This window comes from Falco rusticolus, chromosome 3, assembly GCF_015220075.1.
Source record: "Falco rusticolus isolate bFalRus1 chromosome 3, bFalRus1.pri, whole genome shotgun sequence".
NCBI classification, from domain to species: Eukaryota; Metazoa; Chordata; class Aves; order Falconiformes; family Falconidae; genus Falco; species Falco rusticolus.
Genome location: NC_051189.1, coordinates 108,271,503 through 108,286,862, shown reverse-complemented (window position 1 = coordinate 108,286,862; position 15,360 = coordinate 108,271,503). Strand labels below are relative to the sequence as shown.

General features: G+C 54.9%; 1 protein-coding gene across 4 annotated transcripts in view; it reads left to right on the top strand.

Annotated features, from left to right (window-relative positions):
• Positions 1 to 15,360, top strand: part of EPHB2 (EPH receptor B2) — a 129,261-nt gene that overhangs the window by 73,403 nt on the left and 40,498 nt on the right. For all 4 annotated transcript variants that reach the window (XM_037380953.1, XM_037380955.1, XM_037380956.1 and 1 more), the window contains exons 4-5: positions 7,872 to 8,027; positions 8,621 to 8,956. In XM_037380953.1, the coding sequence (XP_037236850.1) occupies positions 7,872 to 8,027; positions 8,621 to 8,956 (492 nt within the window). The remainder of the gene's footprint in view (positions 1 to 7,871; positions 8,028 to 8,620; positions 8,957 to 15,360) is intronic.

Sequence of the window (15,360 nt, the reverse complement as noted above, 5' to 3'; positions counted from 1 at the left end):
TCCTGATCACCCTGAGTGCTGGGGCTGGGATTGCTCCAGCATCCCAGAATGGTGGATGTCAGGCTTCAGGAGAGCACTGCAGGCTGCTGAGCTTGGGCTTGGAGGTATATCCTAGAGTGCTCTTTGGGTGCCTGCAGGAATGAGGAGGTCCAAAGCATCTGCTGGCATCAGAGCTGTGCTCCTGATCTGTGGTCATATTCAGCTTCACCCAGGGATGCTGGCCTCTGGAAGTGAGCTGCAAACTGTCCCTTTGGGGCTGCAGTCACCTGTGGTCTGCAGCAGTGGGATGAGCATACAGCTCCATGGCTCCTTTGGATGGGGAAGTCCTCTCCCCTTGGCTGTCCACTGGCTCTAGCAGGAGAAATACTGGGTTATGCTCCTCAGCATCCGTACTGTGAGGATGCTGACAGCATCCGTGCTCAGGCAGGGACGTAAAGCTTCCCATTTCTCTTTAAGAGCAGGTTGGGGAGGCTGAACCAGGCTGACCAGGCAGGTAAGAAATTCCGGACGTTTCTCCCTGACAGCTGAATCCCATCACCGCTGATGGATGTGCCGCCCAGAGCAGGTCGGCGGGGGGTGGGGGGTGGGGGGGCTTGCAGGTGTGCATGCCCACAGGTGCGGGGGTCTCACCAGATGCTTGAACTTCTGAGCGGTGCTGGTGGGGAGATGACCTTGCGAACCCTGTGGAAGCCGCAGGAGGGATTTGCCGGCAAGCCCCCGGCATGAAAGCCTCTCCCAGGTGAGGGCTCAGCCCTGCTGCTGCTGCGTGGGCACCGAGAGGGGGCTGCAAGGCTTTGGATGAGGCTGTTCCCTGCCTAAGGTGGTGCTTAGCAGGGTGGTGATGCTCTTGCAGGAGAGCAGGGGTCTGTAACTGCCCGGCGTGTGCAGCAGTCGGTGTGTTGTGATGGCTATCGGTTTGTCTCGTGGTGTCCAAAAAGCTGAACCTCTGAGCCATGCGGTTTTCCTGGTCTTTGGAGCTGTTTGGGTGGCTGGGCTGAGGACAGCCCAGCTAGAAGGTTACCTTGCAGGACTTTCCAACGTGCTTTTTTCAGGCAGCTCCGAAAACAGGGCATCACCTTCCCTGCCTAGTCCTCTCCAAACCTCTGTGACACTCCGGTACTGAGGTCCTGTCACAGCCCCGTGCTGCCCCAGTGCTGCCCGGCTGCGCCTGCCCGTGGACCAGCTGAAGGGGTGGGTGAGGATGATGATGAGAAGATGTAACCTCTTCCATCAGGCAGGTGGTGGTGAGCTGCAGGCAGGCAGGTGCCGTCTGGAAGTCCTTGCCAGGAACATTTCCAAGGGGATGGTGTCTGGAGGAGCCCTGGGCTGAAGCTGGGAGGCCGATGAGGTGGCCTGGGGAGCGCTGTGGTGGGAGATGTGGGTTTTGAAGTCCTGGCACCTCCAGCTGTGAGGCCGGAGTGGCAGTGCCTGGGGGTGGTGTGACCCAGCGGATCTCCTTGAGTTGCTGGTGCCGTCGGTGGCACGGGGACCTGTCTGAAAGCCGCTAGCAATGGGAGGATGCTTTTGCAGGCCTGTGCCATCTGCTTCTGTTTCTGTCCTGTGGAGGGAGAATGACGTGGTTAAACAGGAACATTTGCGTTGTGACTTCTTCCCTTATTGACAACTCTTTAACCCATATCACAGGAGTCGGCTGAGCACCACGTTCCCCTTCAGTTAATGTCACTTAACCCTGTTTTCCTTTTTGTATTTCCATCCTCTGCTCTCCAAATGCTGTCAGAGTTGCTGGCGGTGACAGCACCTGGCAGTGGGATTAATTGCTTATCTCAAGTATGAGGTAGCAGCGTAGCCTGCTAATTAAATTTATCAGGAAGGAGAGTGGAGGACCTGTGCGGCCCCAGGAAGGATGAGTGCAGAGAGCTGACACCTAGAGAGGTCCAAGATATTCCCTCTTTCAGAGCCAGCAGGCAATTCCAGCGCCAAGTTGAAGGGGCTGGGGTGTTCCCACCTGCCTCCCGCGCTGCAGCCCGGCAAAGCAGGATTGAGTGCTCATCCCACCAGCACCAAAACATCCAGGCTGGGGAGGGGCCGTGGTAGAAGCATAAACAGGTCCAAAGGCAGTGGGCAGCATGGCTCCTTGGGGTTGTCCGGAGGCCAGCCTTTGGGTAAGGTGACAGACACCACCGTGTGAGGGCCTGGGGACAGGGAGAACCAGAGAATGGGTGACTTTTGCAGGTGAGTCAAAGCGACATCCCCTTGGGTGCAGAATGCAAAACAAAAGCTCAAGGCACGAGGGGCGGAATGGGGAAGAATACGGGAAAAGTGACAATGTCGACACGATGCCCGCCTCGTTGCATGGTTGATAAAGGGCTAAATTCAGAGCTGGTTGGAGATAATAGTCTTCTGCACAGGGCAACATCATAAATACCCACACAGACCACGAACAGCAGAGAGCTGGAAGTGATGGTGGAGGAGGCTCTGGGGTCCGACCTCCCCCTTGCAGCCATGGCATTTCTCTGCATCTGCCCCAAGGAAGGAGATCCGCCACCCCTCTGTCACCTGTCCCAGGGCTGCACCATCCTTTGGAGAAGGAGCTTTTCCTAATGTCCACTCTGAACTTGTGGGCCTTGTCCCTTGTACAGAGTCTGGCACCCTGAGAATGTTTGGGTCTGTCTTCTGCCCCCAGATAGCTGCAGTTAGATCCACCCCCCACCACCATGCCTTGGTGTGGTGGGTTGACCTTGGCTGGACACCAGGTGCCCACCAAGCCGCTCTATCACTCCCCACCTCAGCAGAACAAGGGAGCAAGAAAATAAGATGGAAAAAAAAACCCCTTGCGGGTCAAGATACAGGGAGTTTAATGAAGCAATAGCAAAAGTCACATGCGCAGAAGCGAAGGAAAACAGAAGATGCTCTTCTCTACTTCCCATTAGTGGTGATGTTCAGCCCCTTCCCGGGAAGCAGGGCTTCAGCGTGCATAGCACTTGCTCTGTGAGACAAACGCCATAAATAACAAATGCCCCCCCTTCCTCCTCCTTTCTCTTAGCTTTTCTATCTGAGCAGGCGTCATATGGCGTGGGATATCCCGCTGGTCACTTTAGGTCAGCTGTCCTGGCTGTGTCCCCTCCCAAGACCTTGCCCCCCCCACCCCCAGCCTACTGCAGGGGGGAGGTTGGAGGGGCAGCCTGGGTGCTGTGCAAGCACACGCCGGCGCCTTGTCACCCCCTTCCTGCTGCCAGCACAGGCACAGCACTTTGAGGGTGCTGTGGGGCTCAGCCAGATACACCCAGTTAAGCCATCCCAGCTCTTCCCACCTCTCCCCGTATGGCCTGTGCCCCAGGGCTGGCCATCTCGGTGACCTTCCCCTGTTCTTCCATATTGTCCTTGAACTGGACAACCCCAAACTAGCTCCAGCAGCATCCCCAGGGCCTGGCGGGGGAAGACACCTCCCTCAGTGTGTTGGCCACACTCCTGACATGGCCCAGGACATTGTTTTCTCTGGTCACCATAACAAATTGCTGACACCTCTTTGGCGTGGGGTCCAGCGAAGCCATCCCGTGGTGCATGGCCAAGGATGCTAGAAGCTTGCTTGGGGTTTGCAGGGTCATGGGGATGCCAGCAGGAGGAAGGGGGGGCTGTGGGAGAGGGCTCCCAAAAGCACTGGGAAGGGTGAGAGGCAGGAGGTGGCCAAAGCGACCAGCTCCGGGGTCCTGCAGCACCGGGGATGGGGATGCTGCCGGTATGGGGGTGTGGAGCCAGCCTGCCTGCCCCCTGCCTCCGGCCCCGCGGGGAGACGGGAGGCAGCTGGGCGATAAGGCTGGGGATTTCAGACTCCTGGCAGATCCTGACAGAGCCAGCGCTGCCTGTTTTCCATCAGCTGTTAAAAACGCCTCACTCGAGTGGAAGGAGCCTTTGCTGCCAGGAGAAACAAAGCCAGGCAAAGGGAGCCAAGGAGGACCCTTCCTCAGAGCCATTAGCACGGGCTGAAAGTGCCATTTTGGAAATTTTTATTGCACGAGAGGGATGTTTGCAGAATGGTCCAGGGTGGGCTGGGGAGGCCAGGGCAGTTTTTGAGGTAGAGGAGCCTGGCTGGAGCCTGCTCAGCTCACACTGCATTAATTAAAAAGTTGGTTAGAGAGCAGCAGTAGGACACAGGGCCAACAAACAGGGAACCCCTCTGCGGCCCCTCCTGCACGTTTGGCTGGGGACTTTTCCTTCAGGATGAGCTGCAGGATGCCCTTCTCCACCGAGCTGCCCCAGGGCAGGGGGGCTGGGAGCCTGGGTGCTGCCTCCAGCAGCAGATGCTGCAGAATTGTCCTCCCCTCCTAGATCCCTGGCACGGTCCTCCTGCAGGGGAGGGCAGGGACCCCTCAGGGGTCCTTCTCCATGGCATTCCCTTCCCAAAGCACATGCCTTCCTGGGCATGACCATCTTTCTGTGCCCTGGGAACGGGTTGATGGGACACGAGGACACGTGGTGGTGCTCAGGTGTTTCCAGCCTTGTTGGAGAGCCCTGCAACCGGTACTCATAGCAAACCCGCTGCTGGCTCTGAGCTGTACCCTCGCGAGGCAGCCATCCATGCCTACCTGCAGCAGTGAGGCAATTAAAGGTCCATATGTTTCCCGTGAACCCCTATTAGCATCCTCTGACTGGTGCTGGAGATGTGGGAACCCACCACATGGGAAGCTGCGAACAGCTCCTGCTTCAGTGGTGGGGCAGAGCCGCTGTCACAGTAATCGCCCTCCTGGGATGAAGGATGCTCTGATCAAGTAGAAATTTGTGTGCTTTCGCCGTTTCAATTCCAAGCAGGAGTTTCTAGGGATGCTCTTCCCCTGCCCTCGTTGCAAGCCTAAGGGGAAGCAGCATGTCCCGAAGCTGCTGTCACCAGAAAACTGGGGTGTCCTCGTGTCTTCCAGCCAGCGGCGAGAACATCCGTGCTGTTCAAACAGGAGGAGGGCTCGCCCCTGTGTGAAGATTGAGTTTTGATTTGCTGTTTACTCTGGAAACAAGAAATTGGGTGGATTCCAAATTAAAAGCTGTTTTCTCACCCAGAGGAAGACCTGGAGGGAACAAAACATTTTTGAACACAATGTTCATTTATTTTACTTCTGGAGGTTGTCATTACTCGAGGAAAAAAAAAAAAACCAACACCCACACAAACAACTTTGCATCAAATGTCAGTGTTTTTTTCCTGTCTTTCAACATGCTTTCAGAACATCTATCTTTGGAGAAGTTCTGCTTTTCCAGGATTATTTTATCCCATGTCAGTGTGCAGGACCTCCTGGGGAGGAAGAAAGTTGCCAAAACTTCTGGCCGCATTTTGGTGGCACATGCAAAGAGTTTTAGCATCCCAGCTTGTTATTTTTGGTGAACAGTCGTTCAACCCCCAATTTTTGCCCTGCTTTAGGAGCAGCACATGCAGAAGTATCTTAATTGCAGCCGTCAGCTTGTGCCGGGCCAAACCTGGGGAATTTTTTTATCTCTCAGGACCAGTGACTAAATCTCCACAGCATAGGCTTTTTTTTTTTTTTTTTTTTTTTTTTGGATGTATCTTTATCTTGATGCGGAAAGTGTTTAGGAAAGTTGTTATTTTTAAAAGAAGCCCTCAAGAAGGTGAAAGAGGCTCACGTCTTAAAACGTCTTTGATCAAATGACCCTGTATTTCACCCTGGGTGTCAGACTAGAGCAATTTTGTCTGTTGATGTTATCATATTTCAAAAATTGGTATTAGTTTGGGGACCCTGTTATCGTTTCAGCTTCAGAGCCACCATCACTCCTCTGTAATGGAGAACGCAGCCATCACCTCTCCCAACAGCCTAACACCCTCGGAGAGGGGTTTGTACTGAGGGACATGCTGGGAATAGGGTCAGAAATGGAGTCAAACACGTGGGGGGGAGGGGACAGCAAGGGTGGGAAGATCTGGGAACGCGTAGAGAAAGCAGTTTTTCAACAGGTCCTTTGACTGTAGGAGGCAGGAGGGGCTTTGCAAGCGGGGAGGCTGACGGTATTTTTCCGTAGAGCTTTTCCCATTGGAAACTCAAGGTAATTTTGAAGGAAGGGAGATGAAAACTGGAATTAAAAAAAAAAGAAAAAAAAAAAGATACTTCTCAGCAATAGCTCTTTATTACAGCAACCCCGAGTGTATGTTTTTCCCAGGCTGTTTTTCTGATCTGCCTCATTCCTGAAAGCCTTGGCAGCCAACTAAAGTAGAAGTTTGTTTAACTCGTTTCAGTGCAGAAACCACCTGCCACCCCCCAGGCTTTTCACGCTGCACAAGAATTAGCAGCGGCGGAAAGTCGCAACCAAGAGCAATCCCCAAGAACCTCGCCGAGAAACGCTTAGAGCTGAGCTTTTCCTTCGGCATCGGTGATCCCCTGACTTGGAAGGACTTTCTGGTGTTTAAAGCTCTGCAGGGGTATTTTCAGCCACCTGTGCCGTATCTGTTAATACTGTGTTTCACGCTCCGGTCCAGCCTTCAGCACCCATCTGCTGCAGGCACCAGGCACCCCCGTGCCACCCTCGCCCACCCTGCCGGGCTGAAGACGCGCCTTTTTGAGCAGCTGTTGCTGATGGAGCATCTTCTTCATCTGTGAGTGGCTTAGGTGGCCGAGCCCCGGTGGAGGTGGACGCCAGCACGCAGAAGTCGTGGCAGAAGTGACAATTTGCTTGTGATACGGAGTGATGGAGACAGACTGGCTGTGGAGGGTTGCAAAAGGTCCTTATGAGACGGCGTGGCCGGGAAATGAGGAGGCAATTGGGATTCTATAGACGTGAGGTGATGGAAATGGGAGAAAACAACCCAATTTCACGTACACCTGCACAGAGATGCTGGGCTGTGAGTTGGCTTGTTGTCTCTCAGGAACAAAGCCTCGGGGCTCTAATAATCCAGTTGATACACTGGTGGTTAACTAATAATCCAGACATTGCTAATTATGCGGAAAGAGCAGAGAACAAAATAGTGCATGTTGTTATTTACAATTTATACAAACAACGTATATGCAATTTATAAAACCAATTTATTATTGTTATATGTTGTCGCACAAACTTGCATCATGCAGCTTGTCTGTTTGTGCGACCCTAGGGGTCACAGGGAAGGTGGGTGGCGATGGAGTGTTCGCTGCCAGTGCAAGTGTGCGATTGCATCAAATGAAGCAGCAGCCGGCAGCTTCAAAGCAGCCAGCAGTGGATTCTTCATGCAGCGCAGAATTATACCACAGGGCTCTCTGCTGCAGGATAAAACGGGTGCAAAACATTTGCATGGAATAATAATAATAATAATAAAAATAAATAATAATAATAATAAAATAGCAATAATGATGATGATGATGATGATGATGATGATGATGATGATGATGATGATGATGATGATGATGATGATGATGGGTAACTTAGTGGAAGAATTATCCCACCGGGGATATTAAATGCAGAGAGCCTGCCCCTTAGAAAGTCCCTGAGCTATAAGTTGTTGGAGGGTGGCTTGAAGGTATGTGGCCAGTGTGCTTCTGGCTCGTGACATGCTCCTTGGGTGGCCGCTGTTGGGGGGAGCATCCTGGTGACTGCGGACCTTTGGTCTGACTTAGTCGAGCCACTTGCATCTCCTGAGGTGCCAGTGGCTAAAAACCCCCTTTGCATTCGTAAGACTCCTCGAGTGGACCCTGGTCGGCACTCGCGGTCAGGGACGGGGCTGGGGAGCTGTGTCGCCGTCGCTGCAGGCAGCGCGAGCAGCAGTGCCTGCCTCCTCGGAGCCTTCGAACCAGCTGCTCCTTCTCCACTTTGTTTATTTCAAATTGTCAGGTTTTGGCTTTAGACTCTGCAAAACCCCGAAGGGTGTTTTCTGGCAGCTCTGCCAGGCTCTGGGCATCCCCGCCAGCCCCTGTCCTCACTGCTTACCGCTGCTCTTGGTTCTCTTCCAGGCTGCCCGTCAGGGACATTTAAGGCCAGCCAAGGGGATGAAGGATGCGTCCACTGCCCGATTAACAGCCGGACGACTTCAGAAGGGGCCACTAACTGCGTGTGCCGAAACGGATATTACCGGGCAGATGCCGATCCTGTTGACATGCCGTGCACCAGTATGTGGGCTCCAGGCAACTGGGGAGGGGCTGCACGTGGCTGGGAAAGGAGATGCTCATTAGTCAAAGCACTGAGGGATGCTTAACAAAGGCATCTGTCTCAGTGGGATTTTGGAGGAGGCCGGGGGGCTCGGAGCACCTTGTCCAGAGGAGCCGTGCAGGCGTGGGTCTGTCTTACCTTACAAACACTGTGCATATAAAAAGGACATAAATTTGGGTTGTTTTGTGCTGTTCTAGGCAGCGGGAGGACTGCACTCTGGGGCTGTACCCAGATGAGAAGATCTGCCTGTTGGCATGCAGGAGATCAGTGCAAAGGCCAGGAATCAGAAACACTACAAAGTATAATTGGTAAATTTTGCCAGGGATGCCACGTAATCAAATTAGCTTGGGTTAAGAGGACAGGTTTTGTTGCTGCTCTTGCCTTTGGCTGCCCAGCTTGCTCCACACGTCCCCAACAGCAAGAGAAGCACCCAGCTCGGCATGTGCCTGCTGCAGAGTCCTGTCGGGGATGGGGAACAGGAGGGGGTGCAGCTGGTCCCATAGCAATGAGCAGGGCTCCAGCTCTTACACCTTTCTGTCTGTTCCCTTTACAGCCATCCCGTCTGCCCCCCAGGCCGTCATCTCCAGCGTGAACGAGACCTCGCTGATGCTGGAGTGGACCCCGCCGCGGGACTCGGGGGGCCGGGAGGACCTGGTGTACAACATCATCTGCAAGAGCTGTGGCTCCGGCCGTGGGGCGTGCACGCGCTGTGGGGACAACGTGCAATTCGCCCCCCGCCAGCTGGGCCTGACGGAGCCCCGCATCTACATCAGCGACCTGCTGGCCCATACCCAGTACACCTTTGAGATCCAGGCGGTGAACGGCGTCACCGACCAGAGTCCCTTCTCCCCACAGTTTGCGTCAGTGAACATCACCACCAACCAGGCTGGTAAGTGTCTCCCAGCAGACCTTTCCTGAAGGGTGGTGGTGGTGGTGGACGGAGAGCTCCTGCTCAAGAGGTGCTGGGTGAAACCCCATGGGCTGAACAGGGCTTGAAGGGGAGAAGAGGTGGGCTGAGATGGTGGTGCTGCTTGCTCTGTCACGCTGGGGATGACTAAAGTGCATGGGCCTGGCAATTCCTGGATGAATCCCAAACCTTGGGTGTGAAAAAAGTCCCTTATTTCCATGAAAAGCTGGCCCGTGCCCCAAGGCAGAGCTGCCCTCCCTGTCACCACAGCAGAGCAGCTCATGTCGCACCCCCAGATGTGGCAGTATCCCTGTCTGGTGATGGGTGCGTGGCTGTTCCTGAGGTTGTTGCCTTGGAGCATCAGTTGCATGCACTGTCGGGGTGTTGCAGATGTAGCAACGGAGGAGGTAAAGCAGGATCAGCTCCAGCATTTTGACACAAGCTGCCATCTCTGCTCCAACTGCAGAGAAAGCCAGGACGGGCTGTAGAAGCAAATGAAAGCTGCGCAGAAGAGGGGCTGGGGGCTGGTTACACAGGATGGCCATCTGGAAATCTGCTCCAGTTCCTGTGCCACTGCAGAGTCACCTTAGTGAAGCCAACCAAGCCTGTGCTGGCCTGGGGGGTTGCGTCGCTCCCCCTGTGCAGGGTGGCTTTGCTGGGGGGAAGGGCTGCGTCAGGTAGGGCTGCTCCTCCAAGGGTCCCCAGCAGCCCCCCAGCAGCAGCTGTGCCGGTGGCAGGATGCCCCACAGAACTGCTGGTCAGGGGCAGCTCCCCCCCCACCTGGAAGCCATCTGGAGCTGGGGCTGGGGCTTTGCTGCAGCTGATGGCGCGCTGGAAGCGTGCCAGCGAGGTACAAGCATGCGTGGGAGCAAACAAGTTTCTGTGGTCCCTCTGAGCGCTGCCGCGAGTGTGTGGGGTTGTGCAAACGTGCCCCGGGCTGCCCTGGACGCTGCGTGACCTTCAAGAGCGAATTTGGCAGTCGTGGATGGTTGCGTTGGCAGTGAATTGCCAGGGAGCCATGGGGGGGGGCTGGCTGCGGGGGGCAGGAGGCGTTTGCTCTGGGGGAAAGCAGCGGTGGTGCAGGTGGGCATCACTTGGTGGGGCAGGCAGAGCAGCGCAGCAGAGGTGACCTGCCAAAATGTCGTGGGTGCACGTCAACCAGCAGAATGGCCTCCGATCTCCAGTTAGCGCGGGAGCGGCAGGGTCACGGTGTTCTCGGTGCCGTGCCACAGCCTCCCAAGGCAGGTTCAGCGTGGCGGTGGGCTGTGGTTTGACTGCTGCACGTGAGGAGGGGAGAGGAGCTGGTCTGGGACTGTGACCGGTCGCAGCTTCCTTTAGAGGTGGCTGATGGAGATGAGGTGGGTGCAGTGCTCTGCCTGGGGCTGGGAAGGGGCTCTGCACCCTGCAGCGTGGTCCCACACTATAAACCAGCTACTTACTGCTCAGATTTTGCACTTTGCAGTTATGCGGCGTGCTTCTTACCTTCCTATACTGCCTGCGGCTACTTCCACCTTAGCAAAACCGGAGAGCTGAGTTTCAGGTGAATCCTTTTCAGTCCCCTGGATCCACCTCTTTGTGTTTTCCTTGTTTGACACTCCTTTATTATCAGGGCTCACACTTCTCAGCCTGTGTGATGTCTCTCTTAATGTATCTATTCATTAGCACTAAACAGTAACTGTCTGCTTGCTAATTCCTCTGTAATTAGAGGCTCTGAATTCTTCTGCTTACACTTGGCACCGCCTGGCAGCCTTGATGTAGATCATTAGCAGTTGGTAACAGAAGCTGCAGACACAAAGGCAGAGCTGGGACAGGAGAATGGAGGGTGTTGTGGGGAGGGAGGGGAGGGATGAGCCTGGGGAAGCGACATTACAGTCTCCTCTGCCTTTGCTCTGGGCTGAGCAGCCAGCTGGGGCTCCATCTCAGCCAGAGCAGAAGACCAAATACGTGATCGGTTGTGCTCCTGCCACAGCAAGCCCATGGTGTCCCTGCAAAGCATCCGCTACGCTGGCCTTCAGGGACCTCCCAGCCCCGAAGAAAGCAAAGCAAAATTACCCTGCTTCACCCACGGATAAATGGAGCTGCTGGGGGACCACCTGTGCTTGGTGCTTTGGGGGCTGAGGAGAGATGCCACATCACCAGCAGCATCTTTTGGAAAAAGCTGTTGTGAGAAGGAGTCGGACAACAATCCCCACAGAACAGCCAGCGGGCAGGTGCTGAGTGTGGCCGGAGGAATGGCACTGGGGGGTGCGATGGTGGGGTGACCACCATCCCACAGTGCAAATATGAGATCGAAGAAGGTGACACAACGTTCACCTTGTTCTCCCAAAGATGCTGCAGTTGTCGCTGCTGTACCCCTCTCCACTGAGGTCTGGGTTTCACTGCAATGGCCTTTACATCAACATAACTGGTTTTGGTGTTGTGGTAGCAGGACATTTCTCCTCGTGGATGCACAGGTGGCTGGTAGCTTCTGTCAAGGGAAAATATGAGGTAATTAGACCAAGGTGATCCCTTTCTTGCTATAAGGTGGCTTTCCAGAATGTGGATCTTCCCTCAGCTCTTTGTGGAAACCTCTACATTCTTCATCAGACTTTTTGGAACTGGATATTGTACTCAGTAGCAGCTCTACTGCAGATAAACTACTTTCCTTGCTGTTTTCGCTGTTCCCTTACACATCCAAGTGTAAGGTGCTACCTCACTCAGCCACGCAGGCAGCTTTGACCCTCCCTGGCAGCTGTTGTCTTGGTCAGATGCTGCTTTCCTCAAATCACTCTCCCGTTCTGCAAGCAATACCTGCATTTTGGGTTCTAGACCCCAGCACAACCTTATAATCACTTTTCACGTTGTAGCTGTGATTAAATTCACCCCTAATGTCTTCACCAGCAGGCTCAGCCAGCCCAGCTCTCTCCATGTCTCCTAAGCTCTGTGCCACAGGCTGCCTTGGTCACCCTTGGCTGGATCCTCTGCAGTTCCTCCTGGACCCATGGCCCTGGGTTCTCCATTGACCAAGTTGATGTTGGCCTTAGACCAGCCAGGTTGGTGCTGAATCACAGAACCATTCAGGTTGGAAAAGACCTTTAAGCTCACCAAGTCCACCCGTTACCCCAGCACTGCCAAGCCCACCTCTAAGCCATGTCCCTGAGCGCCGCATCCATGTGGTTTTTAGACACCTCCAGGGATGGTGACTCCACCGCCTCCCTGGGCAGCCTGTGCCGGGGCTTCACCACCCGTTTGGTGAAGACATTTTCCCTCATATCCCGTATAAACCCGCCCTGGTGCACTCGAGCCCGCTCCCTCTTGTCCTGTGACTTGTTATTGGGGAAAAGGGACCGACCCCCCCTGCCTACAGCCCCTGTCAGGCAGCTGTAGGGAGCGATCAGGTCCCCCCCGAGCCCCCTCCTCTCCAGGCTGAGCCCCCCCCAGCTCCTTCAGATGCTCCCCATCAGCCTGGTGCCCCAGCCCCTTCCCCAGCCCCATTGCCTGTCTCTGGACATGCTCCAGCCCCTCAGCATCCCTCTTGAACTGAGGGGCCCAAAACTGAACCCAGGATTCAAGGTGCAGCCTCACCACTGCCCAGTACAGGGGGACAATCACTGCCCTGGTCCTGCTGGCCACACTGTTTCAGACACAAGCCAGGGTGCTGCTGGCCTCCTTGGCCACCTGGGCACACCGCTGGCTCATGCTCAGCCTGTGACCTTCCGACTCCCCAGGTTTACCCTTCGCATGTCTCTGTAACGGTGTCATCTTTTCCGTCCCACCACCAAAGCAATGGGTGGCCCAGGCAGCGTGGTGCCGAGGGGCGTCCCAAGGGACATGCCACCGCTCTTCTTGGGAGAAGGCTGGTCAAAAGAGGGTGGCCAGCCTGTGCTTGGACACAGTTTCCTGGATTTTTCTCTTGCAGTGAGTGCCCTAAAAAGACCAAAGGTGTTTAACCTCCAGAAGGGCAGGTTTTGTTAGAACCGGAGGTGTGATGCTTCCCTTTTCAAAGTGCAGAGAATGAGAAAGGACCAAGACCAGCAGAACAGAAATAAAGAGAGCTTGGAATAAACATCCCCTTAACACCACCTCCTTGCTCCCCAGTCTGTCTTCAGCCAACTGGAATTTACCCCTTCCAGCAAACTGCGTGATTCCCACTGCCTTCCTAGGAAATACCTTCTGTCACCTCCGAGGCCAGGTTGTGTTTTCTCTCTGCTCTTCTCAGCAGGCTTCTTCTTGACCTCCAGCTCCATCTTGTGCATCTCCCGATGCACCCTCCACTTGCCTGCTTATTGCACCCTGCTGCTGAGTGGCATCTCTCCCCCAAAGCTCAGCAGCAATCCCAGGAGGGAGATCCAGGATTTGCCATCGTACACAGGCAGTCCTGCCTTCAGGGACCATGATGCGGCCAAAGAAAACATCGCACAGAGACCGGGTGCCACCAAAAGCCTTTTCTCAGCCGTGCCAGAGCAAAAGATTCATGCCAAGAGGGTGGTTGAGAGCCATGCCAGCATCTCAAGAGGGAAGGAGCAGGAGAGAAGCCAGGGGTCAAGGAGCTGAGCACGGCCCCACGCTTGGGATAATGACACTTGACTAATTGAAAGCCATGTCAGGCATCAACCCTCTTGCTGGTGACAACGCGCAGCCCCTGATTCCAAATTTGCGGCCATTCTTTGGGGAGGAGCTGGGAGGGGAGGGAGTCTCGGTGCTGCGAGGATTTGTAGGCTCCATCTGCGCCCTGGGTAGGCTGAGTGCCCTGGGAAAGAAGGGAGAGGGCTGCTTGGGCAGGGCTGACAGGCAGCGCATGGGAAGGGCATCTTTTGGTAACAGGCTGTGGCTTCTGTGATCTGAGCAGGGAGGAAATAAGCCCCGGGCTCTGCGTTATCCGGAGACAAATTCGTGGACCTCCCAGTGATGGGGGAAAGAGACCATCCTGGTTTGGGGGAACATAGCCCTGTTTGTGAGTGACTCTGGTGTCGCACAGGATAAGGAGGGAGGATTAACTCTGATGTCAGAGGCTCTTGGCTGCAAGCAGAGCCAAAAAGAGCCATACGGCTGATACAGCGTGAGTACCAGCTCGGGTGCGACAGAGGAAACCAATGCACTGTCCTGATAAACCCATCAGGAGCAGCATCCGCAGCGGCAGAGTTTACTGGCACAATTTCTCCCTCTCTATGGATCCAGATAACTTGTTGTGATTATTTGCATTATTATTCTGGGTGGCGTTTTACAGCAGTATGTCGCGACATGGGTCCTTTGGCCGGGGAGATGTGCAGCTTCATGCCTGTGCACCAGGGTCGTGCCAGACATCTGGAGGGTGGAAGTTTCTGCTTGGTGGTGGCTATCGCAGCCCAGGCACTGGCATCCCACCCAGGCAGGTGTTTTTGGACAGGGCTGTCCGGACAAGACTCAGAGGGTTCCTGCGAGCCCAGGGACAGCTGAATGTTTCAGTGGCCCGAAGCAAACATGTGGGCCATGGCTCTGCTCTGCTGTGGATGTCCTGTGACTGGGCTGAGACCAGTCTGGTCCTTACACAAAGGCTGGGGAGTTCAGTGGTGAAGCACAGGTGGGACAGATCCTGGGAAGTGCAAAGCACCAGAAGGGGATGATTTTTCCCTCACCTTCAGCCAAAAAAATCCATCCCTTGCAGCCGTTATCCATGTGCTTTACTGTCGGATGCAACAGGGAGTATGGAGGGATCAGGGGGAGAAGGGTGAGGAGGCAGGAGTGGAGGTAGCATCACACCAAGGTGAAGGTGTGACGCTGGTAGGGACGGTGCTTCTCACCAGCCATCGAGGCTGCCATTTGCTTGTCACATCAGTTATGCTCAGGCTAGACAGAGAGGGGAGAGCTGTATCGCCCGGGGCACACGGACTCTTGCTTTTGTCTTCTCACTTTAATTTTGCGTCAGAAGATGTGGCTGGCGTCCTGCTTCGGAAGGATGTGTGGCAGTGGGCTGTGCTCCGCCGGGCGCAGGTAGCGAGTCGTGGCATCTCCTCTGTCCCCCTGTGCTGCTCTCAGCCGTGCCTGAGCTGGCTGCGGTCAGGAACTCCTTGTCTATGAAACAACCACCTGGGAAAGCCTTTGCAGAAATCCCCTTGAGGAGCTGGAATAAGCCTTCCAGACCTTAAAAGCTGTGGGTATCTGTTCCTTGTTGCCTTCAAGCGTAAAAGGCAGGAGACTGTAGCATTTCAGCATCTCAGACCTCTCACCCACCCACCCACCCATGGCACAGCTGCTGCCAGCACTACCTCAGGGCATCCGTGGCTTTGCATAGACAATTATGGGTAATCTCCAAAGGCAGAGGTCTCCCTGCATTCCCAGTGATGTGTCCCAGAGCTGCACCCACTCCCCTCCATGAGGGAACTTTTCCCAATCTCCAACTTGAACCTCCCAAGCTGTGATTTATGGCC